The 27,864-nt window shown below is 45.1% G+C and overlaps 1 protein-coding gene across 1 annotated transcript in view; it reads left to right on the forward strand.

The window, feature by feature from the left end:
• ctif (CBP80/20-dependent translation initiation factor) overlaps positions 1 to 27,864 on the forward strand; it is a 173,604-nt gene that overhangs the window by 13,790 nt on the left and 131,950 nt on the right. The window contains exons 2-3 of the mRNA XM_038989443.1: positions 16,803 to 17,040; positions 19,867 to 19,938. Of these exons, the coding sequence (XP_038845371.1) occupies positions 16,858 to 17,040; positions 19,867 to 19,938 (255 nt within the window). The 5' untranslated portion in view covers positions 16,803 to 16,857. The remainder of the gene's footprint in view (positions 1 to 16,802; positions 17,041 to 19,866; positions 19,939 to 27,864) is intronic.

The raw sequence follows: 27,864 nt of genomic DNA on the forward strand, positions 1-27,864 counted from the left end.
TGGTACGGCAACTACAACGCCCACAACCGCAGGGCTCTCCAGAGGGTGGTGCGGTCTGCACAACGCATCACCGGGGGCAAACTACCTGCCCTCCAGAACACCTACAGCACCCAATGTCACAGGAAGGACAAAAAGATCATCAAGGACAACAACCCCGCTACCATACAGAATGCGAGGTCAGTACCTGTGCATCAAAGCTGGGATAGAAGCTGTTTTTCATTCTCTCGATCTCAATCTTGAACAGCCGTCATTAACACAGAGAAGTTGCTGCCTACATACAGACTCGAAAATCATTGGCCACTTTAATAAATGGATCACTAGTCACTTTAATAATGCTTACATATCTTACGATACTCATCTCATATGTATATACTATATTTTATACCATCTATTGCATCTAGCCTATGACGCTCGGTCATCGCTCATCCATATATTTCTATGTACATATTCTCATTCCATCCCTTTAGATTTGTGTGTATTAGGTAGTTGTTGTGGAATTGTTAGATTACTTGTTAGATATTACTGCACTGTCGGAACTGGAAGCACAAGCATTTTGCTACACTCGCATTAACATCTGCTAACCATGTGTATGTGACCAATAAAATTTGATTTGATTTTGCTCTGGTCAAAAGTAGTGCACTATATGGGGAATAGTGTGCCCTTTGGGACATGCCCATAGTATACAGTGGCTATGGGTGATTACATATCAGTGTAACTAACCACATGAATGCTTATCAAATCTCCAAAACCACAATTACATTTGCCCTGTAAGATTAAGTTCTCCAACTGTCCTCTGAGGCAGGTCATGTGAATCAAACATCTTATGTTGAGAGTTTACCCCGTCTAACTGGGATGCAGTGGTGGAAAAAGTACCCAACTGTCATATTCAAAGTAAAGATACCTTCATAGAAAAAATGACTCAAGTAAAAGTCACCCAGTAAAATTCTACTTGAGTTAAAGTCTAAAAGTATTTGGTTTGAAATATTCTTAAGTATCAAAAGTAAAAGTGTAAGTCATTTCAAATTCCTTATTAAGCAAACCAGATGGCACCATTTTAATATTTATTTTCAATTGAATTTGTTGGAAAGCTACAGGCACACTCCAACATTCACAAGCGAAGCATGTTGGTTTAGTGAGTCTGCCAGATCAGATCAGAGGCAGTAGGGATGACCAGGGATGTTCGCTTGATAAGGGTGTGAATTTGACTATTTTCCTGTCCTGCTAAGCATTCAAAATGTAATGAGTACTTTTGGGTGTCAGGGAAAATGTATGGAGTAAAAAGTACACTATTTTCTTAAAGAATGTAGTGAAGTAAAAGTGTCAAATATTAATAGTAAAGTACAGATACCTCAAACTACTTAAGTAGTATTTTAGTTATTTTTCTTAAGTACTTTACATCACTGTTGGGAGGTATTTTAGGCTACTAATTGGTGAAATATTACTGTATCCTAACTGGACTATTGCCATTCATAGTACAGATAGTCTGGAGCAGACTGAGTCCCTGTTCTGACAGTCAGAACAGCTACTAGCCAGACAGTCTGGCTAGTAGCTGTTCTGGTGTTCTGAATGGCTGGCTGGTAGCTGTTCTGGTGTTCTGACTGTCTGGCTAGTAGCTGTTCTGACTGGCTGGCTGGTAGCTGTTCTGGTGTTCTGACTGTCTGGCTAGTAGCTGTTCTGACTGTCTGGCTAGTAGCTGTTCTGTGGTGTTCTGACTGGCTGGCTGGTAGCTGTTCTGTGATGTTCTGACTGTCTGGCTAGTAGCTGTTCTGACTGGCTGGCTGGTAGCTGTTCTGGTGTTCTGAATGGCTGGCTGGTAGCTGTTCTGGTGTTCTGACTGTCTGGCTAGTAGCTGTTCTGGTGTTCTGGCTGGCTGGCTAGTAGCTGTTCTGGTGTTCTGGCTGGCTGGCTTATAGCTGTTCTGGTGTTCTGGCTAGTAGCTGTTCTGTGGTGTTCTGACTGGCTGGCTGGTAGCTGTTCTGACTGTCTGGCTGGTAGCTGTTCTGGTGTTCTGACTGGCTGGCTGGTAGCTGTTCTGGTGTTCTGACTGGCTGGCTGGTAGCTGTTCTGGTGTTCTGGCTGGCTGGCTTGTAGCTGTTCTGTGGTGTTCTGACTGGCTGGCTTGTAGCTGTTCTGTGGTGTTCTGACTGGCTGGCTGGTAGCTGTTCTGACTGTCTGGCTGGTAGCTGTTCTGGTGTTCTGGCTGGCTGGCTAGTAGCTGTTCTGTGGTGTACTGACTGTCTGGCTGGTAGCTGTTCTGGTGTTCTGACTGGCTGGCTGGTAGCTGTTCTGTGGTGTTCTGACTGTCTGGCTGGTAGCTGTTCTGACTGTCTGGCTGGTAGCTGTTCTGGTGTTCTGGTGTTCTGGCTGGTAGCTGTTCTGTGGTGTACTGACTGTCTGGCTGGTAGCTGTTCTGGTGTTCTGACTGGCTGGCTGGTAGCTGTTCTGTGGTGTTCTGACTGTCTGGCTGGTAGCTGTTCTGTGGTGTTCTGACTGTCTGGCTGGTAGCTGTTCTGTGGTGTTCTGGCTGGTAGCTGTTCTGGTGTTCTGACTGGCTGGCTGGTAGCTGTTCTGACTGTCTGGCTGGTAGCTGTTCTGGTGTTCTGGCTGGCTGGCTAGTAGCTGTTCTGTGGTGTACTGACTGTCTGGCTGGTAGCTGTTCTGGTGTTCTGACTGGCTGGCTGGTAGCTGTTCTGTGGTGTTCTGACTGTCTGGCTGGTAGCTGTTCTGACTGTCTGGCTGGTAGCTGTTCTGGTGTTCTGGTGTTCTGGCTGGTAGCTGTTCTGTGGTGTACTGACTGGCTGGTAGCTGTTCTGGTGTTCTGACTGGCTGGCTGGTAGCTGTTCTGTGGTGTTCTGACTGTCTGGCTGGTAGCTGTTCTGTGGTGTTCTGACTGTCTGGCTGGTAGCTGTTCTGTGGTGTTCTGGCTGGTAGCTGTTCTGGTGTTCTGACTGGCTGGCTGGTAGCTGTTCTGTGGTGTTCTGACTGGCTGGCTGGTAGCTGTTCTGGTGTTCTGACTGTCTGGCTGGTAGCTGTTCTGGTGTTCTGACTGTCTGGCTGGTAGCTGTTCTGTGGTGTTCTGACTGCTGTAACTAAGCCTGAACTATAGTGTTGTAGCTAGCCTAGTAATGGAGTGGAGCTAAGGCTTCTCTGGCTGGGGTGTGGCAGGCATCTCTTTGTTGGAACAGCTGGGCTGTGTGGAGGGGGGATTGGGGGTGGACTTAGTAACCAGCCACGTGGCTAGTGCTCCACAAACACCACATGGAGGAGAGCAGAGCAGTAGAGCACATTTTCACAGCAGCACTGAGGGTGACAACAAAAGCACAGAGAGAGAGAGAGAGAAAGACAGGGACACACACGCTCCTTTGTTCTTTCTCTCTGTCCCTTGCTCATTGGTCATCATAAAGGCATTCTTGCCCCCACCCTCCTTTGTCTTGTTCTCTTGCGTTCTCATACGTTCACCTTCTCTCTCTCTCGTTGTGCAGTGGGTGTATGACAGGGATGTATCTCTTTCCTGGACCGCCTCTCAGCCCATGCTGCCTGGGCTGCAGTACTGATGCTGGTAGTAATAGTTATTCTGCTCTGCTGCCTCGGTCCCATTAGAGGAGATCGCTAGCCATATGCTGCACGTCGTGTTCTGTGGGGTTTGTGCAGTTTGGTCGCACGCACACACACACACACACACACACACACACACACACACACACACACACACACACACACACACACACACACACGTCTGTGCACGTAGTCATTTGCATCAGTGAGGTAGTTAGAGGTGGAGCATGCAGCAGTGAGGTAGTTAGAGGTGGAGCATGCAGCATGTGAGGTAGTTAGAGGTGGAGCATGCAGCATGTGAGGTAGTTAGAGGTGGAGCATGCAGCATGTGAGGTAGTTAGAGGTGGAGCATGCAGCATGTGAGGTAGTTAGAGGTGGAGCATGCAGCATGTGAGGTAGTTAGAGGTGGAGCATGCAGCATGTGAGGTAGTTAGAGGTGGAGCATGCAGCATGTGAGGTAGTTAGAGGTGGAGCATGCAGCAGTGAGGTAGTTAGAGGTGGAGCATGCAGCATGTGTGTGCATGCGATGAAGGGTTACTGTTAGGTTAGGACACAACATAGAAGGCATTAACAACCAGTATGTAGCCTAACTGCTTCCTGCTCTGTTGTAGAACAGGAACACTGTTCCAGTAACTGTCAGCTAACCCCCACCTACATGTACATATTACCTCGACTAACCTGGACCCCCACACATTGACTTGGTGCCCGCTGTATATAAAGCCTTGTTATTGTTATTTCATTTTTTTACTTTAGTTTATTATGTAAATATTTTCTTAACTGCGTTGTGGGTTAAGGGCTTGTCAGTAAACATTTCACGGTAAGGTCGACACTTGTTGTATTCGGCGCATGTGACAAATCAAATTTGATTTGAAAAGATAGTTCTGTCCGGAGTGTCAGCCAGGAGTCTAGGTGGGTTAGCTGCAGATGCCTCCCTCACAGTCCCCCAGTTTGATTTGATTTGAAAAGATAGTTCTGTCCGGAGTGTCAGTCAGGAGTCTAGGTGGGTTAGCTGCAGATGCCTCCCTCCCAGTCCCCCAGTTTGATTTGATTTGAAAAGATAGTTCTGTCCGGAGTGTCAGCCAGGAGTCTAGGTGGGTTAGCTGCAGATGCCTCCCTCACAGTCCCCCAGTTTGATTTGATTTGAAAAGATAGTTCTGTCCGGAGTGTCAGTCAGGAGTCTAGGTGGGTTAGCTGCAGATGCCTCCCTCCCAGTCCCCCAGTTTGATTTGATTTGAAAAGATAGTTCTGTCCGGAGTGTCAGTCAGGAGTCTAGGTGGGTTAGCTGCAGATGCCTCCCTCCCAGTCCCCCAGTTTGATTTGATTTGAAAAGATAGTTCTGTCCGGAGTGTCAGTCAGGAGTCTAGGTGGGCTAGCTGCAGATGCCTCCCTCCCAGTCCCCCAGTTTGATTTGATTTGAAAAGATAGTTCTGTCCGGAGTGTCAGTCAGGAGTCTAGGTGGGCTAGCTGCAGATGCCTCCCTCCCAGTCCCCCAGTTTGATTTGATTTGAAAAGATAGTTTTGTCCGGAGTGTCAGCCAGGAGTCTAGGTGGGTTAGCTGCAGATGCCTCCCTCCGAGTCCCCCAGTTTGATTTGATTTGAAAAGATAGTTCTGTGCGGAGTGTCAGCCAGGAGTCTAGGTGGGTTAGCTGCAGATGCCTCCCTCCCAGTCCCCCATTTTGATTTGATTTGAAAAGATAGTTCTGTCCGGAGTGTCAGCCAGGAGTCTAGGTGGGTTAGCTGCAGATGCCTCCCTCCCAGTCCCCCAGTTTGATTTGATTTGATTTGGATCTCTTTTAGTCCCCATTTGGACTAATCTTCCAAGAGTCCTTAAACATTAAAATACAATTTATAATACGAACACATTTTCACATATAACACACTATTACAAACTTACATAATATACTAACATAATGACCCAATAAATACTCAATCTAAAAAATATAGATTCTTCGTCTACAATAGTCCCACAACATTTCCATGTATTATATTTAAATTGTTTTAAAATAATGTTTAAATGTATATATTGAAAGGTTTCTAGTTTGCTCAGTTAATTTATTCCATTTCTTTATTGCTCTAAATCAAAATGTTATTTTGCCTATTTCTCTTTTCTGTCTGGACAACGCATAGACGCTAGACAATCTATTCCTAGTATTTACTGAATGTCTGTCTCTTACCAACTGAATACCGTTGTGAATAGAACTTGGCCGTTTTAAATTATGTATATTATGAAATAAAATAAGCATGTTTTTTTCAATTATCTTGTCGATTGATGGCCAACCAAGAACACTGCGCATGACTGCAACAGAAGAACCATATCTCCACCTTAAAACAATCCTTGCTGCTTTGTTCTGTGCATTCTGCAGCCTCCTAACTTCACTTGATGATGCATTTCCCCAGACCACAGAACAGTAGTTCACCTGACTCTCAATTAATGCTTGTGTTATTTGCTAAAGAAGTTTTCCTGGTAAATATTTAGCTATCCTTCTGATTATGCATGCTGTTTTAATAATATTTTTTACATAGATGAGTTATTTGAGACGACCATGATAAGCAGTTGTCTAGCGGCACTCCCAATAGTTTGGTTTCTGACACTTCTTCAATTTGTACTCCTCCCATACTTAATTGTATCCCATGCTGTTTTGGCCTTTTCTTGGTGGAACAGACCAACATAACTTTGGTTTTCTTGGTGTTTAAAACAAGTTTGTTTTGGCAAATCCACTCCCTAATATTCTCCAAATCTCCTTGTAAAGCTTGTTGTACCTGTTGAACCGATTGTCCAGATGATACTACATAAATTGTAGTATCATCTGCAAATATAGTAGCTTGAGTTTCAGCTAAGGCATAGGGAAGGTCATTGGTATATATTAAATAAAGAAGTGGCCCAAGGCAGCTGCCCTGCGGTATTCCACAGTTTAACACATGAGGGGAAGAAAATGAACCATTGATATAGGTGGACTGTTTCCTGTCAGTTAGATATGACTGTACCCAATTCAATGCTACCTCCTTAAAACCATAATGCATTAATTTTGTACGAATTATTTCATGATCCATTAATCAAATGCTGTACTGAAATCTAAAAATAGTACACCCACAAACGTGCCATTATCCATAGCATTGAGCCACTGGTTAGTCATGTCAACCAATGTAGTGGAATGGTTTTTGCGATAAGCATGCTGATTGGCTGTAATCAGATCATTCTTTTCCATGTACTCCCATATTTGTCTACTCACAATACCCTCCAATATCTTACTGAGTGAAGGGAGTAGACTGATTGGTCGACTATTGGCAGGAGTAATGGGTTCTTTGCTGTCTTTCGGAATAGAACACGGTTTAGCATACTTCCATACATTTGCAAACATCTCCTTTTCCAGTGACCAGTTAAATATGTATCTCAGTGGAGCTGCAGTCTGGGGAGCAGCATAGCGAAGTAAAACATTGTCCATAAGATCATAACCTGTAGATTTACCATCGGGTAATGACTTCAATAGGTTTAACACCTCCTCCACTGACACCGTTTGTAGACTAAAAGAGCAGATCTTGTTGCTCATAATATGATCATCAATCCATTGGACAATAGCTTGTCTGGAAGAATGTGTGTTTACATTATTGCTCAGTAATTTAATTTTCTTTGTAAAAAAATCTGCAAAATGATTGGCAATATCAGCGGGTTTTGTTATTATTCTCCCGTCAACCTCCACACTAGATGGGCATGATGAGATAGATGTACCAACCTCCACACTAGATGGGCATGATGAAATAGATGTACCAACCTCCACACTAGATGGGCATGATGAGATAGATGTACCAACCTCCACACTAGATGGGCATGATGAGATAGATGTACCAACCTCCACACTAGATGGGCATGATGAGATAGATGTACCAACCTCCACACTAGATGGGCATGATGAGATAGATGTACCAACCTCCACACTAGATGGGCATGATGAGATAGATGTACCAAGTAAGCCCTTAACTGTATTCCATACCTTTTTACAATCATTTTTACAATCAATAAAAGCATTGTTGTAAAATAACATTTTTTCTCCTTTCGATTACATTTAACTGTATAATTACATAATGTTCTATAATTCTGTTCATCAATTACTAGTTCAGATTTGGCTGCTAAGACTTTTGCCATTTTTCTTTGAGGAAAAAGCCTCACCCAGTTCGTCATCAATCCATGGAGATGGACGGGCACCAACTGTACTCTTTCTTACTGGGGCATGATGGTCCATTACCTCAGTGAGCAAATCAATAAAACATTCTGTAGTGTGATTTAAATCATCCTCTAGATAAATCAGCTCTCGGGGTACAGCAGCCAAATCATTTTGAAATAGCTCATGATTAAATGTTTTAAAATTTCTCTTGACCACAATCCTAGGGGGTTTCTTTGGAACCTTGGTGTTCATGGTTATGGCCACAATATTATGGTCTGTCCAGCCCACTGGCATTGATCTGGCTTTTAACCATTGCAATGGTATATTACAGAAAATCAGATCAATGCATGTGTCTGAACGATGACCCAACTTAATTGAAGATCTTGTAGTATCATTAACCATTTGTTTCAAACCACAGTTCTTGGCATATCTCATCAATGTTGTTCTATTCGAATTATTGTGATCCTTCCAATTTATATTAAAAACACCCAAGATAAATACATCTCTGTTCCTATCTGTGGCCTGGTCAAACCCAGTACATAAGTCATCCAGATAGGACACCATAGAGCTAGGAGGTCTATACACACATCCTACCAATATGGGTGCCTGGTGAGGCAGATGTACTTGAGCCCATAGTGCCTCTATTTGACAAGGTCATCCCTTCTCTTAAAAGGTACAGTGGGGAGAACAAGTATTTGATACACTGCCGATTTTGCAGGTTTTCCTACTTACAAAGCATGTAGAGGTCTGTAATTTTTATCATAGGTACACTTCAACTGTGAGAGACGGAATCTAAAACAAAAATCCAGAAAATCACATTGTATGATTTTTAAGTAATTAATTTGCATTTTATTGTTGATATCATTAGCAGGCTGATAGTGCTGTAATGTGAGTTGATATCATTAGCAGGCTGATAGGACTCTGGTCCTCTGTGGATAAGAAGCCATGTAACACAACCCTGTACCCACTCTGGTCCTCTGTGGATAAGAAGCCATGTAACACAATCCTGTACCCACTCTGGTCCTCTGTGGATAAGAAGCCATGTAACACAACCCTGTACCCACTCTGGTCCTCTGTGGATAAGAAGCCATGCAGTGTAACACAACCCTGTACCCACTCTGGTCCTCTGTGGATAAGAAGCCATGCAGTGTAACACAACCCTGTACCCACTCTGGTGTTCTGTGGATAAGAAGCCATGCAGAGCAAAACACAATCCTGTACCCACTCTGGTCCTCTGTGGATAAGAAGCCATGCAACACAATCCTGTACCCACTCTGGTCCTCTGTGGATAAGAAGCCATGTAACACAATCCTGTACCCACTCTGGTCCTCTGTGGATAAGAAGCCATGCAACACAATCCTGTACCCACTCTGGTCCTCTGTGGATAAGAAGCCATGTAACACAACCCTGTACCCACTCTGGTCTTCTGTGGATAAGAAGCCATGTAACACAACCCTGTACCCACTCTGGTCCTCTGTGGATAAGAAGCCATGCAGAGCAAAACACAACCCTGTACCCACTCTGGTCCTCTGTGGATAAGAAGCCATGTAACACAACCCTGTACCCACTCTGGTCCTCTGTGGATAAGAAGCCATGCAACACAACCCTGTACCCACTCTGGTCCTCTGTGGATAAGAAGCCATGCAACACAACCCTGTACCCACTCTGGTCCTCTGTGGATAAGAAGCCATGTAACACAATCCTGTACCCACTCTGGTCCTCTGTGGATAAGAAGCCATGCAACACAACCCTGTACCCACTCTGGTCCTCTGTGGATAAGAAGCCATGCAGTGTAACACAACCCTGTACCCACTCTGGTCCTCTGTGGATAAGAAGCCATGTAACACAATCCTGTACCCACTCTGGTCCTCTGTGGATAAGAAGCCATGTAACACAACCCTGTACCCACTCTGGTCCTCTGTGGATAAGAAGCCATGCAACACAACCCTGTACCCACTCTGGTCCTCTGTGGATAAGAAGCCATGCAACACAACCCTGTACCCACTCTGGTCCTCTGTGGATAAGAAGCCATGTAACACAACCCTGTACCCACTCTGGTCCTCTGTGGATAAGAAGCCATGCAACACAATCCTGTACCCACTCTGGTCCTCTGTGGATAAGAAGCCATGTAACACAACCCTGTACCCACTCTGGTCCTCTGTGGATAAAAAGCCATGTAACACAACCCTGTACCCACTCTGGTCCTCTGTGGATAAGAAGCCATGTTTTAGCCTTGTGCTTGATGTAGCTTACCTTGTGTTAGCCTTATAGTTAGCTTTGTGTTCCAGGCTTCCACTCTCAACTCTTCAACTCAACTGGCAAATGAGACAAGCCTACCACTACACCACTATGCAGGCCTGAACATAGGCCTACCACTACACCACTATGCAGGCCTGAACATAGGCCTACCACTACACCACTATGCAGGCCTGAACATAGGCCTACCACTACACCACTATGCAGGCCTGAACATAGGCCTACCACTATGCAGGCCTGAACATAGGCCTACCACTATGCAGGCCTGTACATAGGCCTACCACTACACCACTATGCAGGCCTGCACATAGGCCTACCACTACACCACTATGCAGGCCTGAACATAGGCCTACCACTATGCAGGCCTGTACATAGGCCTACCACTACACCACTATGCAGGCCTGAACATAGGCCTACCACTACATGCAGGCCTGTACATAGGCCTACCACTACACCACTATGCAGGCCTGAACATAGGCCTACCACTACATGCAGGCCTGTACATAGGCCTACCACTACACCACTATGCAGGCCTGAACATAGGCCTACCACTACATGCAGGCCTGTACATATGCCTACCACTACACCACTATGCAGGCCTGAACATAGGCCTACCACTACACCACTATGCAGGCCTGTACATAGGCCTACCACTACACCACTATGCAGGCCTGAACATAGGCCTACCACTACATGCAGGCCTGTACATAGGCCTACCACTACACCACTATGCAGGCCTGAACATAGGCCTACCACTACATGCAGGCCTGTACATAGGCCTACCACTACACCACTATGCAGGCCTGAACATAGGCCTACCACTACATGCAGGCCTGTACATAGGCCTACCACTATGCAGGCCTGAACATAGGCCTACCACTACATGCAGGCCTGTACATAGGCCTACCACTACACCACTATGCAGGCCTGTACATAGGCCTACCACTACATGCAGGCCTGTACATAGGCCTGCCACTACACCACTATGCAGGCCTGAACATAGGCCTACCACTACACCACTATGCAGGCCTGAACATAGGCCTACCACTACACCACTATGCAGGCCTGAACATAGGCCTACCACTACACCACTATGCAGGCTGCTCTGCTCCCATAATAAATCCTCATGGCCTGGCGTGGGGTGGCCTGGCATAACCTGGCCAGTCCTCAGGCAGGGTAGTGATGTAGCAGGCAGGCCTCAGTCATGTGACCACCAACACAGGCACTTAACTGTCAGATCACAGACTGGGAGAAAGGGGTGATAGATGCTGGGTTCTAAGACAACGAGGTGTTATGGGAACCCCTGTAGAGGGACAAAGCTGTCCTGTCTCATAACTGACTCTTTCTGGGCTGGGGACAAGGTTAGGTAGGTGAGACAGACTGGAATTAGACTGCTGTTCTACTGCCTGCTGGGCATGGGTGGAGGAGTGAAGGTGGATTGGCTTTGAGGAGGGGACATAGACTTTGGCTACTGACTTCGTCTTCCCCCAAGAAAAGTTGTGCCGATCAGTTGAAGAAACCCTTGTCAAGGTCCAAATCTAACAAAACATCACAACATGTCCTCATAATATATGCACAAACTGTTCTGAACTGTTTCGGCTGTGAATTATGCGGACTCCTTTAGAGTGAGTGCTACGGCCAACTGTCTGGAATGTAAACACAGTGTGTCTCCCCTGCTGGCAGAGTATTGTAAACACAACTGTCTGGGATGTAAACACAGTGTGTCTCCCCTGCTGGCAGAGTAATGTAAACACAACTGTCTGGAATGTAAACACAACTGTCTGGAATGTAAACACAGTGTGTCTCCCCTGCTGGCAGAGTAATGTAAACACAACTGTCTGGGATGTAAACACAGTGTGTCTCCCCTGCTGGCAGAGTATTGTAAACACAACTGTCTGGGATGTAAACACAGTGTGTCTCCCCTGCTGGCAGAGTATTGTAAACACACCTGTCTGGGATGTAAATACAACTGTCTGGGATGTAAACACAGTGTGTCTCCCCTGCTGGCAGAGTATTGTAAACACAACTGTCTGGAATGTAAACACAACTGTCTGGGATGTAAACACAGTGTGTCTCCCCTGCTGGCAGAGTAATGGAAACACAACTGTCTGGGATGTAAACACAGTGTGTCTCCCCTGCTGGCAGAGTATTGTAAACACACCTGTCTGGGATGTAAACACAGTGTGTCTCCCCTGCTGGCAGAGTATTGTAAACACAACTGTCTGGAATGTAAACACACCTGTCTGGGATGTAAACACAGTGTGTCTCCCCTGCTGGCAGAGTATTGTAAACACAACTGTCTGGAATGTAAACACAGTGTGTCTCCCCTGCTGGCAGAGTAATGTAAACACAACTGTCTGGGATGTAAACACAGTGTGTCTCCCCTGCTGGCAGAGTATTGTAAACACAACTGTCTGGAATGTAAACACAGTGTGTCTCCCCTGCTGGCAGAGTAATGTAAACACAACTGTCTGGGATGTAAACACAGTGTGTCTCCCCTGCTGGCAGAGTATTGTAAACACAACTGTCTAGAATGTAAACACAGTGTGTCTCCCCTGCTGGCAGAGTAATGTAAACACACCTGTCTGGAATGTAAACACAGTGTGTCTCCCCTGCTGGCAGAGTATTGTAAACACAACTGTCTGGTACGTAAACACAGTGTGTCTCCCCTGCTGGCAGAGTAATGTAAACACAACTGTCTGGAATGTAAACACAGTGTGTCTCCCCTGCTGGCAGAGTAATGTAAACACAACTGTCTGGTACGTAAACACAGTGTGTCTCCCCTGCTGGCAGAGTAATGTAAACACAACTGTCTGGTACGTAAACACAGTGTGTCTCCCCTGCTGGCAGAGTAATGTAAACACAACTGTCTGGTACGTAAACACAGTGTGTCTCCCCTGCTGGCAGAGTATTGTAAACACAACTGTCTGGAATGTAAACACACCTGTCTGGGATGTAAACACAGTGTGTCTCCCCTGCTGGCAGAGTAATGTAAACACAACTGTCTGGTACGTAAACACAGTGTGTCTCCCCTGCTGGCAGAGTAATGTAAACACAACTGTCTGGTACGTAAACACAGTGTGTCTCCCCTGCTGGCAGAGTAATGTAAACACAACTGTCTGGAATGTAAACACAGTGTGTCTCCCCTGCTGGCAGAGTAATGTAAACACAACTGTCTGGGATGTAAACACAGTGTGTCTCCCCTGCTGGCAGAGTAATGTAAACACAACTGTCTGGGATGTAAACACAGTGTGTCTCCCCTGCTGGCAGCGTAATGTAAACACAGTGTGTCTCCCCTGCTGGCAGAGTAATGTAAACACAACTGTCTGGAATGTAAACACAACTGTCTGGAATGTAAACACAGTGTGTCTCCCCTGCTGGCAGAGTATTGTAAACACAACTGTCTGGGATGTAAACACAACTGTCTGGGATGTAAACACAACTGTCTGGAATGTAAACACAGTGTGTCTCCCCTGCTGGCAGAGTATTGTAAACACAACTGTCTGGAATGTAAACACAGTGTGTCTCCCCTGCTGGCAGAGTATTGTAAACACACCTGTCTGGGAGGTAAACACAACTGTCTGGGATGTAAACACAGTGTGTCTCCCCTGCTGGCAGAGTAATGTAAACACAACTGTCTGGAATGTAAACACAGTGTGTCTCCCCTGCTGGCAGCGTATTGTAAACACAACTGTCTGGAATGTAAACACAGTGTGTCTCCCCTGCTGGCAGAGTAATGTAAACACAACTGTCTGGAATGTAAACACAGTGTGTCTCCCCTGCTGGCAGCGTATTGTAAACACAACTGTCTGGAATGTAAACACAGTGTGTCTCCCCTGCTGGCAGAGTAATGTAAACACAACTGTCTGGAATGTAAACACAGTGTGTCTCCCCTGCTGGCAGCGTATTGTAAACACAACTGTCTGGAATGTAAACACAGTGTGTCTCCCCTGCTGGCAGAGTAATGTAAACACAACTGTCTGGAATGTAAACACAGTGTGTCTCCCCTGCTGGCAGAGTAATGTAAACACAGTGTGTCTCCCCTGCTGGCAGAGTATTGTAAACACAACTGTCTGGAATGTAAACACAACTGTCTGGGATGTAAACACAGTGTGTCTCCCCTGCTGGCAGAGTAATGTAAACACAGTGTGTCTCCCCTGCTGGCAGAGTATTGTAAACACAACTGTCTGGAATGTAAACACAACTGTCTGGGATGTAAACACAGTGTGTCTCCCCTGCTGGCAGAGTAATGTAAACACAACTGTCTGGAATGTAAACACAACTGTCTGTGATGTAAACACAGTGTGTCTCCCCTGCTGGCAGAGTATTGTAAACACACCTGTCTGGGATGTAAACACAACTGTCTGGGATGTAAACACAGTGTGTCTCCCCTGCTGGCAGCGTAATGTAAACACAGTGTGTCTCCCCTGCTGGCAGAGTAATGTAAACACAACTGTCTGGGATGTAAACACAGTGTGTCTCCCCTGCTGGCAGAGTAATGTAAACACAACTGTCTGGGATGTAAACACAGTGTGTCTCCCCTGCTGGCAGAGTAATGTAAACACAACTGTCTGGGATGTAAACACAGTGTGTCTCCCCTGCTGGCAGCGTAATGTAAACACAGTGTGTCTCCCCTGCTGGCAGCGTAATGTAAACACAACTGTCTGGGATGTAAACACAGTGTGTCTCCCCTGCTGGCAGAGTATTGTAAACACACCTGTCTGGAATGTAAACACAACTGTCTGGGATGTAAACACAGTGTGTCTCCCCTGCTGGCAGAGTAATGTAAACACAACTGTCTGGGATGTAAACACAGTGTGTCTCCCCTGCTGGCAGCGTAATGTAAACACAGTGTGTCTCCCCTGCTGGCAGAGTAATGTAAACACAACTGTCTGGGATGTAAACACAGTGTGTCTCCCCTGCTGGCAGAGTAATGTAAACACAACTGTCTGGGATGTAAACACAGTGTGTCTCCCCTGCTGGCAGAGTAATGTAAACACAACTGTCTGGGATGTAAACACAGTGTGTCTCCCCTGCTGGCAGCGTAATGTAAACACAGTGTGTCTCCCCTGCTGGCAGCGTAATGTAAACACAACTGTCTGGGATGTAAACACAGTGTGTCTCCCCTGCTGGCAGAGTATTGTAAACACACCTGTCTGGAATGTAAACACAACTGTCTGGGATGTAAACACAGTGTGTCTCCCCTGCTGGCAGAGTAATGTAAACACAACTGTCTGGGATGTAAACACAGTGTGTCTCCCCTGCTGGCAGAGTATTGTAAACACAACTGTCTGGGATGTAAACACAGTGTGTCTCCCCTGCTGGCAGCGTATTGTAAACACACCTGTCTGGGATGTAAACACAGTGTGTCTCCCCTGCTGGCAGAGTATTGTAAACACACCTGTCTGGGATGTAAACACAGTGTGTCTCCCCTGCTGGCAGAGTAATGTAAACACAACTGTCTGGTACGTAAACACAGTGTGTCTCCCCTGCTGGCAGAGTAATGTAAACACAACTGTCTGGAATGTAAACACAGTGTGTCTCCCCTGCTGGCAGAGTATTGTAAACACACCTGTCTGGGATGTAAACACAACTGTCTGGGATGTAAACACAGTGTGTCTCCCCTGCTGGCAGAGTATTGTAAACACAACTGTCTGGAATGTAAACACAACTGTCTGGGATGTAAACACAACTGTCTGGGATGTGAACACAGTGTGTCTCCCCTGCTGGCAGAGTATTGTAAACACAACTGTCTGGAATGTAAACACAGTGTGTCTCCCCTGCTGGCAGAGTATTGTAAACACACCTGTCTGGGAGGTAAACACAACTGTCTGGGATGTAAACACAGTGTGTCTCCCCTGCTGGCAGAGTAATGTAAACACAACTGTCTGGGATGTAAACACATTGTGTCTCCCCTGCTGGCAGAGTATTGTAAACACACCTGTCTGGGATGTAAACACAGTGTGTCTCCCCTGCTGGCAGAGTAATGTAAACATAACTGTCTGGGATGTAAACACAGTGTGTCTCCCCTGCTGGCAGAGTAATGTAAACACAACTGTCTGGGATGTAAACACATTGTGTCTCCCCTGCTGGCAGAGTATTGTAAACACAACTGTCTGGGATGTAAACACAGTGTGTCTCCCCTGCTGGCAGAGTATTGTAAACACACCTGTCTGGGATGTAAACACAGTGTGTCTCCCCTGCTGGCAGAGTATTGTAAACACAACTGTCTGGGATGTAAACACAGTGTGTCTCCCCTGCTGGCAGAGTAATGTAAACACAACTGTCTGGGATGTAAACACATTGTGTCTCCCCTGCTGGCAGAGTATTGTAAACACACCTGTCTGGGATGTAAACACAGTGTGTCTCCCCTGCTGGCAGAGTATTGTAAACACAACTGTCTGGGATGTAAACACAGTGTGTCTCCCCTGCTGGCAGAGTATTGTAAACACAACTGTCTGGGATGTAAACACAGTGTGTCTCCACTGCTGGCAGAGTATTGTAAACACAACTGTCTGGAATGTAAATACACCTGTCTGGGATGTAAACACAGTGTGTCTCCCCTGCTGGCAGCGTATTGTAAACACAACTGTCTGGGATGTAAACACAACTGCCCTCTAGTCAATGGGCGGGGTGTTGATTTGACGTTCACGTTAGTCTGACTTTTCGTAGCTGTTTTCCTGAAGGTACGTTGTCATGAATGAAAACAACATCCTACTATATCTGATTGACTCACTAACTTAACGTTTCTTGACTCAACATGGTGAAGTGATGTGGAGAGGTTGTTGCCTGGTTTTGTTTTGTTTACAAATACGCCCTTTCTCTCTGCAGGTCCCTCCCTCCTCCTTCCCTCCCTCCCCCGCCAGGTGGCAGGCAGCAGGTCGCCATGGAGAACTCGTCTGTGGCGTCAGCGTCCTCAGAGGCTGGCAGCACGCGCTCGCAGGAGATTGAGGAGCTGGAGCGCTTCATCGACAGCTACGTGCTGGAGTACCAGGTGCAAGGCCTGCTGGGAGATAAGAACGAGGCAGACCTGGACGGAGACAACAAGCCCCAGTCCCACATCTCACAGGTTAGCTAAAGCTGAAAGGGATCAGAGCCAACATGGCTACAGTAATGATAACGGTCATGGCTAAAGAGTAAGATCCAACATGGCTACAGTAATGATAACGGTCATGGCTAAAGATTAAGATCCAACATGGCTACAGTAATGATAACGGTCATGGCTAAAGATTAAGATCCAACATGGCTACAGTAATGATAACGGTCATGGCTAAAGATTAAGAGCCAACATGGCTACAGTAATGATAACGGTCATGGCTAAAGATTAAGAGCCAACATGGCTACAGTAATGATAACGGTCATGGCTAAATATTAAGAGCCAACATGGCTACAGTAATGATAACGGTCATGGCTAAATATTAAGAGCCAACATGGCTACAGTAATGATAACGGTCATGGCTAAATATTAAGAGCCAACATGGCTACAGTAATGATAAGGGTCATGGCTAAATATTAAGAGCCAACATGGCTACAGTAATGATAACGGTCATGGCTAAAGATTAAGAGCCAACATGGCGACAGTAATGATAACGGTCATGGCTAAAGATTAAGAGCCAATATGGCTACAGTAATGATAACGGTCATGGTTAAATATTAAGAGCCAACATGGCTACAGTAATGATAATGGTCATGGCTAAAGAGTAAGATCCAACATGGCTACAGTAATGATAACGGTCATGGCTAAAGAGTAAGATCCAACATGTCTACAGTAATGATAACGGTCATGGCTAAAGATTAAGATCCAACATGGCTACAGTAATGATAACGGTCATGGCTAAAGATTAAGAGCCAACATGGTAATGATAACGGTCATGGCTAAAGATTAAGATCCAACATGGCTACAGTAATGATAACGGTCATGGCTAAAGATTAAGATCCAACATGGCTACAGTAATGATAACGGTCATGGCTAAAGATTAAGATCCAACATGGCTACAGTAATGATAACGGTCATGGCTAAAGATTAAGATCCAACATGGCGACAGTAATGATAACGGTCATGGCTAAATATTAAGAGCCAACATGGATACAGTAATAATAACGGTCATGGCTAAAGATTAAGAGCCAACATGGCTACAGTAATGATAAGGGCCATGGCTGATGAACCAGAGCCAACATGGCTACAGTAATGATAAGGGCCATGGCTGATGAACCAGAGCCAACGTGGCTACAGTAATGATAAGGGCCATGGCTGATGAACCAGAGCCAACATGGCTACAGTAATGATAAGGGCCATGGCTGATGAACCAGAGCCAACGTGGCTACAGTAATGATAAGGGCCATGGCTGATGAACCACAGCCAACATGGCTACAGTAATGATAAGGGCCATGGCTGATGAACCACAGCCAACATGGCTACAGTAATGATATGGGCCATGGCTGATAAACCAGAGCCAACATGGCTACAGTAATGATAAGGGCCATGGCTGATGAACCAGAGCCAACATGGCTACAGTAATGATAAGGGCCATGGCTGATGAACCAGAGCCAACATGGCTACAGTAATGATACGGGCCATGGCTGATGAACCAGAGCCAACATGGCTACAGTAATGATAAGGGCCATGGCTGATGAACCAGAGCCAACATGGCTACAGTAATGATAAGGGCCATGGCTGATGAACCAGAGCCAACATGGCTACAGTAATGATAAGGGCCATGGCTGATGAACCAGAGCCAACATGGCTACAGTAATGATAAGGGCCATGGCTGATGAACCAGAGCCAACATGGCTACAGTAATGATAAGGGCCATGGCTGATGAACCAGAGCCAACATGGCTACAGTAATGATAAGGGCCGTGGCTGATGAACCAGAGCCAACATGGCTACAGTAATGATAAGGGCCGTGGCTGATGAACCAGAGCCAACATGGCTACAGTAATGATAAGGGCCGTGGCTGATGAACCAGAGCCAACATGGCTACAGTAATGATAAGGGCCGTGGCTGATGAACCAGAGCCAACATGGCTACAGTTATGATAAGGGCCGTGGCTGATGAACCAGAGCCAACATGGCTACAGTAATGATAAGGGCCGTGGCTGATGAACCAGAGCCAACATGGCTACAGTAATGATAAGGGCCATGGCTGATGAACCAGAGCCAACATGGCTACAGTAATGATAAGGGCCATGGCTGATGAACCAGAGCCAACATGGCTACAGTAATGATAAGGGCCATGGCTGATGAACCAGAGCCAACATGGCTACAGTAATGATAAGGGCCATGGCTGATGAACCAGAGCCAACATGGCTACAGTAATGATAAGGGCCATGGCTGATGAACCAGAGCCAACATGGCTACAGTAATGATAAGGGCCGTGGCTGATGAACCAGAGCCAACATGGCTACAGTAATGATAAGGGCCATGGCTGATGAACCAGAGCCAACATGGCTACAGTAATGATAAGGGCCATGGCTGATGAACCAGAGCCAACATGGCTACAGTAATGATAAGGGCCATGGCTGATGAACCAGAGCCAACATGGCTACAGTAATGATAAGGGCCATGGCTGATGAACCAGGTTATGAGGTTATGATAATGCAGCTGTTAAAACTTCTGTTGAACTTCCTATTGCACTGAAACCCAAACCTGGCTGCTCCCATACATAAATACACAGTAAACTGGGGTAGTTTACCCCATGGGATATATTCCAAGCTGAGCAGCATTTACAAAATAGCCAAGCTAAAATTAGTGGACCACACGGACCAGCTGGTAAGCGGAGGGAGGAGAGATTTGTAAATGTCATTCATTTCACCAGGACAGAATTATGTAAAACAAGTAATTCTCTCTTCCTGCCCTTTGTAACTTCCTTTCCCTCCTCTCTCACTCTCACCTAGTGGACAGAGGACTGCAATGACAGGAAAGATGGGAGTTGGGCATCCTCACGGGGGAGGGGCTCCACCAAACCGGTGAGTTCCTGGTAATCTGGACTGTGTTTGTCATACAGGCTGGCTGAGGATGAGGTTGGGTCCCTGAATACTACACACAGCTGTGCTGAGGCCCAATGTCCAATACCCCACCCAAACCCGCCCAACCCAACTCTGTCATTGACCAGGGTGGAAACGAGCTCTCAATGACAGCCAAGGTTACTAACGTATGGCTCCAGTTAAAAATACATACAGCACAGATAGTGCTTCTGTTTCATTGGGTATCCACTTGTCTGCTTATATAGCAAATGCCCATAGGACACAACCATCAAAAGCAAGCGTCATACTAAAAGTGAGCAGATGCATTTTGAATGTAACTTATTTCATTTCTGATGATGGTATACGACATATCTCAGTCCGAAGCTCTGCCGAAGTGTTGGATGGATGAAGACAAGTGTTCATCATTTGCAAATTGTAGGCCTAACTAGGGGTGGGAACGTTTAAATGTTAAAACGTTTAAAAAAACATTAGGTTCTTTTAATGTTAAGAAAAAACCCTAACTGAAAAACAATGATTTTAGTATTTTTTTCCACAGAATTTGAATCACGGTGCAATTATCACAAAACATAATTTTCCGTGTTATAACCCAACCAGATAATGGACTCTAAAGGGGAAGTTTAATATGATGCAATATGATGTAAATGCAGAAAGTAAACAGCTTTGTGATTCAATTTCCTCAACAACTAAGAGTGTTGAAGCACGAGGCTCAACTTCTTCGCTATCTTGGTGCCCTGGCAACCACACACAACGGTAGTATAGCAACCAATCAGTCTCCTCCGTTCCAAAAATACTTATGAGTTGATTCCTAGCGGAATCCAATCTTGACACTCAGAAATGGGAGTCGACACCGGGAGTCGACATGCAAGTAGTTGAGAAATCTATTATTTTGACAGCAACTCCACACCACTACGTCGTCATCACTAACAGTTGGCCGAGAAAGGCAAGCAACAGCAACTCAGTGCTGTATGACAATACTTAGTGAAGTTAAATGAGGAAATGCAAACATTGTGAGGTGGAATTGAGGTACAGTAATGGTAGTACGGGGGCGGTAATGGTAGTAACGGGGGCGGTAATGGTAGTAACGGGGGCGGTAATGGTAGTAACGGGGGCGGTAATGGTAGGACGGGGGCGGTAATGGTAGTATGGGTGCAATGCTTAACCATCTGAAAGGGACGCACCGTGAGACCCAAAACGTTGCTGGCAGCAGCGCTACTGCATTGTGAATTCAAGTTGAGTTTTATGCATATTTCTTAGTTTTAACAGAAAACCGCTAACATTTTCCTAGTTGTCACATCCCTAGGCCTAACTGAGTTTCCACCAGGCGGGTTGCTGGGCAGCTGGTAATCTATCCAGACTGGCTGGTCGTAAATTGACACCCCTCTCACTAAACCTCTGATATTTGCATGGGCTTTATGGTTGATAGTCTTTGTATTGGTAGTAGCTAACCTGGGATGTCATGGTACTCTAGATTAGAGGTCAACCGATTATGATTTTTCAACGCCGATACTGATTATTGGAGGACCCCAAAAAAATCATGCCGATTAATCGGCCGATTTTTACATATGTTTGTAATAATGACAATGAAAACAATACTGAATGAAAAATGAACCCTTTTATTTTAACTTAATATAATACATAAATAACATCTATTTAGTCTCAAATAAGTAATGAAACATGTTCAATTTGGTTTAAATAATGCAAAAACACAGTGTTGGAGAAGAAAGTAAAAGTGCAATATGTGCCATGTAAAAAAGCTAACGTTTAAGTTCCTTGCTCAGAACATGAGAACATATGAAAGCTGGTGGTTCAATATTCCCAGTTCTTCAATATTCCCAGTTAAGAAGTTTTAGGTTGTAGTTATTATAGGAATTATGACGCGTCGACTATTTCACTCTATTCCATTTGTATTTCATTAACCTTTGACTATTGGATGTTCTTATAGGCACTTTAGTATTGCCAGCCTAATCTCGGGAGTTGATAGGCTTGAAGTCATAAACATCACTGTGTGTCAAGCATTGCTAAGAGCTTTTTGCAAACGCAGTAAAGTGCTGTTTGAATGAATGCTTACGAGCGTGCTGCTGCCTACCATCGCACATTCAGACTGCTCTATCAAATATCAAATCATAGACTTAATTATAATTAACACAGAAATACGAGCCTTTTGTCATTAATACGGTAAAATCCGGAAACGATCATTTCGAAAACAAATGTTTATTCTTTCAGTGAAATACGGAACCATTCCGTATTTTGTCAAACGGGTGGCAACTGTAAGTCTACATATTGCTGTTACATTGCACAACCTTCAATGTTATTTAAAATTCTGTCATATTAATTATGGTCTTTGTTAGGAAGAAACACAGTTCGCAACGAGCCAGGCGGCCCAAACTGTTGCATATACCCTGACTCTGCTTGCACTGAACGCAAGAGAAGCGACACAATTTCCGTAGTTATTGCCTGCTAACATGCATTTATTTTAACTAAATATGCAGGTTTAAAAATATATACTTCTGTGTATTGATTTTAAGAGAGGCATTGATGTTTATGGTTAGGTACGTTTGATCTACAAATGAGCTTTTTTCACGAATGTGCTTTTGTTAAATCATCACCCGTTTGGCGAAGTTGAATTAGGCTGTGATTCGATGATAAATTAACAGGCACCGCATTGATTATATGCAACGCAGGACAAGCTAGTTAACCTAGTAATATCATCAATCATGTGTAGTTTGATAGTTTTTTATAATGCATGTTTAATGCTAGCTAGCAACTTACCTTGGCTCATCGTAGCCACAAGGTCCTTTGGCGCTGCACTCGTGTAACAAGTGGTCAGTCTGCCACGCAGTTTCCTCATGGATTGCAATGTAATTGGCCATAAAGGCCAGTTACCGATTGTTATGAAAACTTGAAATCGGCCCTAATTAATCGGCCATAATCGGCCATGCCTCTACTCTAGATGTTGTTCTGTCTATGCTGGAACTGAAATACACTTCCTGTTTCCCCTGAGGGGCTTGTATAACTGTTCCGTAGGGTACACCACCTTAGCAAAACATTTTGTAACAGTAAACAAACATTCTTATTGGACAAGTGTCTTCTGATGTCACAGGGTGCTAGTCCAGAGTGTGGGCTTTCCCCCATGTGCCGCCTCCGGCTTTGTGTCTGCGTCTGTTGGCACGACGACCTAGCAGAGTGGGTTTGACCGTGAATGCTGGCACAGGGTGCAGGGAGACACACACCCATCTCCCTGGCTCTCGCTGTCATGTCCTGTCTCAACCAATGACTTGTGGTTGTGTTCCAATCTTATTGTGGTTGTGTAAGACAAGGCCCACTGCTTGCCCAGGGTAAGCCCTCTGTTCCCCACCTGGGCTGCCAGATCAGGTTTCATGTGCTGATTCCTGTGCACCTTCCCACTTACACCAGAGATCTGTATATAATGACGAGATGCTCATGTCTCCACTCTAACAATGGGAGTCGTTGTCCCAAAGGCGGGAAGTCAGGTGACAAGCTTAGGTCCAAAATAAGCCCGAAGAAACACATTGGGCTTATTTTGGACAGATTTTGTCACGAGTGAAACCTCTTGTTTCACTTCTTCCTCTCTGTTTACACACACTCCAAGCCCCTCCCCCTGCCACTTTCAGCAACAAAGATGAGAAATCTTCCTCTGACAAGTGGCTTCAACTCTATTTACCTTTTTGAGGTTTGGTCCATCAGAATGGGTCATATGGACACTGAAACACATTGAACATTATTTTACTGTTCTAGAGGTGAAGTTAACCTTACTATCTACACCCCTTTATGGCTCAACTCCTCGGATGGTGCGCAGAACGGACACTAGTGAAACAGCAGTATCAATGAACATAGTGCTCAGTTTGTTTTGCGGCTTTGCGGTACCGCTAGCAGCATTTTAGCCAAAGACTGTTATACTCGCTGTCTAGTCCGTGTTTTATAAATGAGCTATAAGCATAAAACACAATTATGTAAGGAAATGGAAACTCACTCTTTATTCTGAGAAATAAGGTAGGCCTCTTGATTTCAACATGTGAACAAAGTGGACCGACTAGGATGTTGTTCAAACAGCTGGAGACAGACTGAAGGGTGGGGTCAGAACACTGTTCTACCTTGTTCGCTAGCAGCTAGGCTTGTGGGTGAGAGATTGTTGAGACCTGTGTTCATGTTATATAGTGCCTGCTGTAAGAAGTTAGTCATTATTAGTGACTGTGACATGGTTCCTGTTAAATTTGTAACAAACGGGGCATTTTCATAGACTGACTTGAAAGCCAGATCAGTGATTATTTGATAAAATGTCATTATTAATGGAAGGCTTATATTTAGCCTAGGTATAATTTCACGAGCCCTGAATTCATTTAGATCGTTGCTGAATGTTTTTTTAAATGCAGTGTATATGACCTTTTTAATTGTACAACCAAGCTTATTTAGAGCAAAAATATAGATTGTGAATCATCCGTAAGTTAAAAAAAATATAGATATGATTTTTAGGCTGTATCGCCCAGCCCTATGGGAAGTCTACATTAGTAGTCTACATTAGTAGACTTTCCATAGGTGACTGAAGTTCTTTCTGGGTCAGTATGAATAGTTTGTATTATAGGTGATAAAGGCAGACAGAAGAGGTTAGATTATACCGTCACACAGAGATGAAGTGACTATGTGTTAGAGGAGAGCGCAAAGCACCACAAGGCTGCTCCAGGACATGAGTCGGTCTGCCCTCTGGTCGTCTGGGTACACACTTCATCCTCTGCTGCCTGCTCCAGGACATGAGTCGGTCTGCCTTCTGGTCGTCTGGGTACACACTTCATCCTCTGCTGCCTGCTCCAGGACATGAGTCGGTCTGCCCTCTGGTCGTCTGGGTACACACTTCATCCTCTGCTGCCTGCTCCAGGACATGAGTCGGTCTGCCTTCTGGTCGTCTGGGTACACACTTCATCCTCTGCTGCCTGCTCCAGGACATGAGTCGGTCTGCCTTCTGGTCGTCTGGGTACACACTTCATCCTCTGCTGCCTGCTCCAGGACATGAGTCGGTCTGCCCTCTGGTCGTCTGGGTACACACTTCATCCTCTGCTGCCTGCTCCAGGACATGAGTCGGTCTGCCCTCTGGTCGTCTGGGTACACACTTCATCCTCTGCTGCCTGCTCCAGAACATGAGTCGGTCTGCCCTCTGGTCGTCTGGGTACACACTTCATCCTCTGCTGCCTGCTCCAGGACATGAGTCGGTCTGCCCTCTGGTCGTCTGGGTACACACTTCATCCTCTGCTGCCTGCTCCAGGACATGAGTCGGTCTGTCCTCTGGTCGTCTGGGTACACACTTCATCCTCTGCTGCCTGCTCCAGGACATGAGTCGGTCTGCCCTCTGGTCGTCTGGGTACACACTTCATCCTCTGCTGCCTGCTTTTGTGCTTCACTTTCATTTCAACCAGTCAGTTAGAGCCCTTTCTAAGCCCTTTGCACACAGAGTGCTTGAGGCTGTCTTGTGGACGACTGGGTCGTTCCTAGTCCGGTAAAGACATGTCTGTTAGAGGGTTATAGGTTAGGGTGTGGTGTTGTGCATCTGTGCCTGTGTCACTTTCCGAGGGAACGATTTAAGGGCAGCCATTTGTCAAGGGCAGCATTGTAACTGAATGCGTTTACTGTTGTCTGGGATCACAGAGGCTGTAGCTCTGTTTAATCTCAGTCTGTTATGTCTCATGTTGCTCCTATATTTCTCCAAGCAACCGAGAGCTTTTCATGTGCTGATCCGGCACTGTAAAGATGTATTGATTTTAGCCCAAACTGAGGACCAAATGGAACCCAACTCCCTCCCTATAAATGTAATAAAAATAAATAAAAGATTTAACCTTTTATTTAACTAGGCAAGTCAGTTAAGAACAAATTATTATTTACAATGACGGTCTACCCCGGCCAAACCCGGACGACGCTGGGACAATTGTGCGCCACCCTATGGGACTCCTAATCACGGCCGGTTGTGACAGAGCCTTGATAATGTGTGTTACTTTTGACCAGGGCCCATAGGGGGACACAGCCCTAGTCTTTTTTCCGCTCAGCTGTTACTGTGGACTCACAAGAAAGAGGGAGATATTATTCTTCCTATCATCGCCTGAAAGATCTTCCCACCAGGGGTTGGAACCTAAATTATTTATCAATCGTTTCGTTCTGAACAGAACCATTTCGTTTGTTTGTGTTCCACTGTTCCGACCAGCAAAATAAAGTTCTGAACTGGTTCGAACCCCGAAAAAGTACCGGTTTATATTGTTCCTTTTTTAACCTGTGAAATAATGTGTTACCTTTTAGCTCATGAAATGACTTCACCAATCAGTGAAGTTGTTTACATGCGTGATAGACAGACAACTGTTGCCTATTGCGCAAGATGTGACTGAAATTTTATGGGTGGGAGAGAGAGGGTTGAGGAGCAGGCTTGAAGCCCTGGGCATCTTTTTATGACATCATTATCTGAATTAGGTCCACAGAATTATGTCTAGGAGGAGTGGCTTCTATGAAGGAACTTTGAATGTCCTTTGAGCTAGCTAGCTAACAAGCTTGTTTTTGCGTTGCGGCACCAGAATTAAAAACATCGTCTTACCTTTTTTTTGTATTTAATAAATCCAACGTGAAACGTGATAACTAGGCCTATAGTATCCTTAACTAGCATTGAAAAAGTGAATCCATTCTAATCTAGATAATAAAACATCTCTCTCCCATCTTCTGACACTTCTAACGTCAGTACAGTACCCTACAGTATGTTTCAGAGGGGGGAGGGACAGGTAACCTAAACACACACTGACAAAGATTTCCAGCTTGCAGGCCGAGGCTGAAATACGTTTGTGAGTAAGGGAGGGCTTTGCATAGGTACTTTGCTGCTGTTTTTTTGGTGGGGCTAGAAAAACATTATTAACCGTTTTCCATACTTTTAAAATAACTTCTGTTCCGCAACAGTATGGATCACTTTCTTTCTCGGTTCCGCTTCTGTTCTTGAAACATGTTGTTATTTTCTGGTTTAATGTTCTGTTCCCTGAACCGGTTCCAACCCTTGCTTCCCACACACGGTAACCCAAGGCTGTCGTTGAGGGGGATGAGGCGGCTGCATTAAGTCTGACAAATGACTTGAGATGAAATAATCAAATGACACGAAATTGAACTTTACCTTCAGTCACTCCCTTGCGGTTGTCTGGGTGGGAAGGGGACACCAGTCTAGAATCCCCCAGCCAGCCAGCCAGCAGGCAGAGTCTGTAGTAGGGTATGGGGCAGAGAGGTGTGTGTGACTGACCGTGACCACTGGATCAACACACTGACTGTAGTCAACTTGTTTCAGTCATAGAGAAGGCGGTTCTTTCTACTCAGCTCAGCACCACACAGTCAGAATGGCCCTGGCTCTCCAACACAGCCAATCCCCCCCCCCCCCCAAACCAAGATAACTGACGTTAAACACAATGGAAAAATAATTTGGAGTACCTTAAATTATATCATATGGGCAGAAAACCCAATTAAACTCCATCGTTCTTCTGAAGTTGATGTGTCATTTGTAACGAAAACTTTAAATGACTATTTCACTAGTAAGGTGGAAAACCTCAAGTGAAATGACAACATTGAGCCATCCTATTGTTGTTTTAAAGGTGTAGTAATGAAAGAGAAGGATTGCTGTTTTGAATTTGGTTAAGTCAGTGTGTGAAAGGTGGAACAACTGTCATCCATCAATAATGATAAGCCACCAGGTATAAACAAGCTTAATGTGAAACTAATCCGTTTGCTGCCTGTTCCTCGTAAACTGATGGAGAGAATTGTGTTTGACCAAATACAAAGCCTTTTTTCAGAGAACTACTAAACTACTGACATGCATATAGAGAAGGGCACTGAACTTCTACTGAGTCAGATGACTGATGATTGGTTAAAATAAATGGATAATCA

This window comes from Salvelinus namaycush, chromosome 3 (assembly GCF_016432855.1).
Source record: "Salvelinus namaycush isolate Seneca chromosome 3, SaNama_1.0, whole genome shotgun sequence".
NCBI classification, from domain to species: Eukaryota; Metazoa; Chordata; class Actinopteri; order Salmoniformes; family Salmonidae; genus Salvelinus; species Salvelinus namaycush.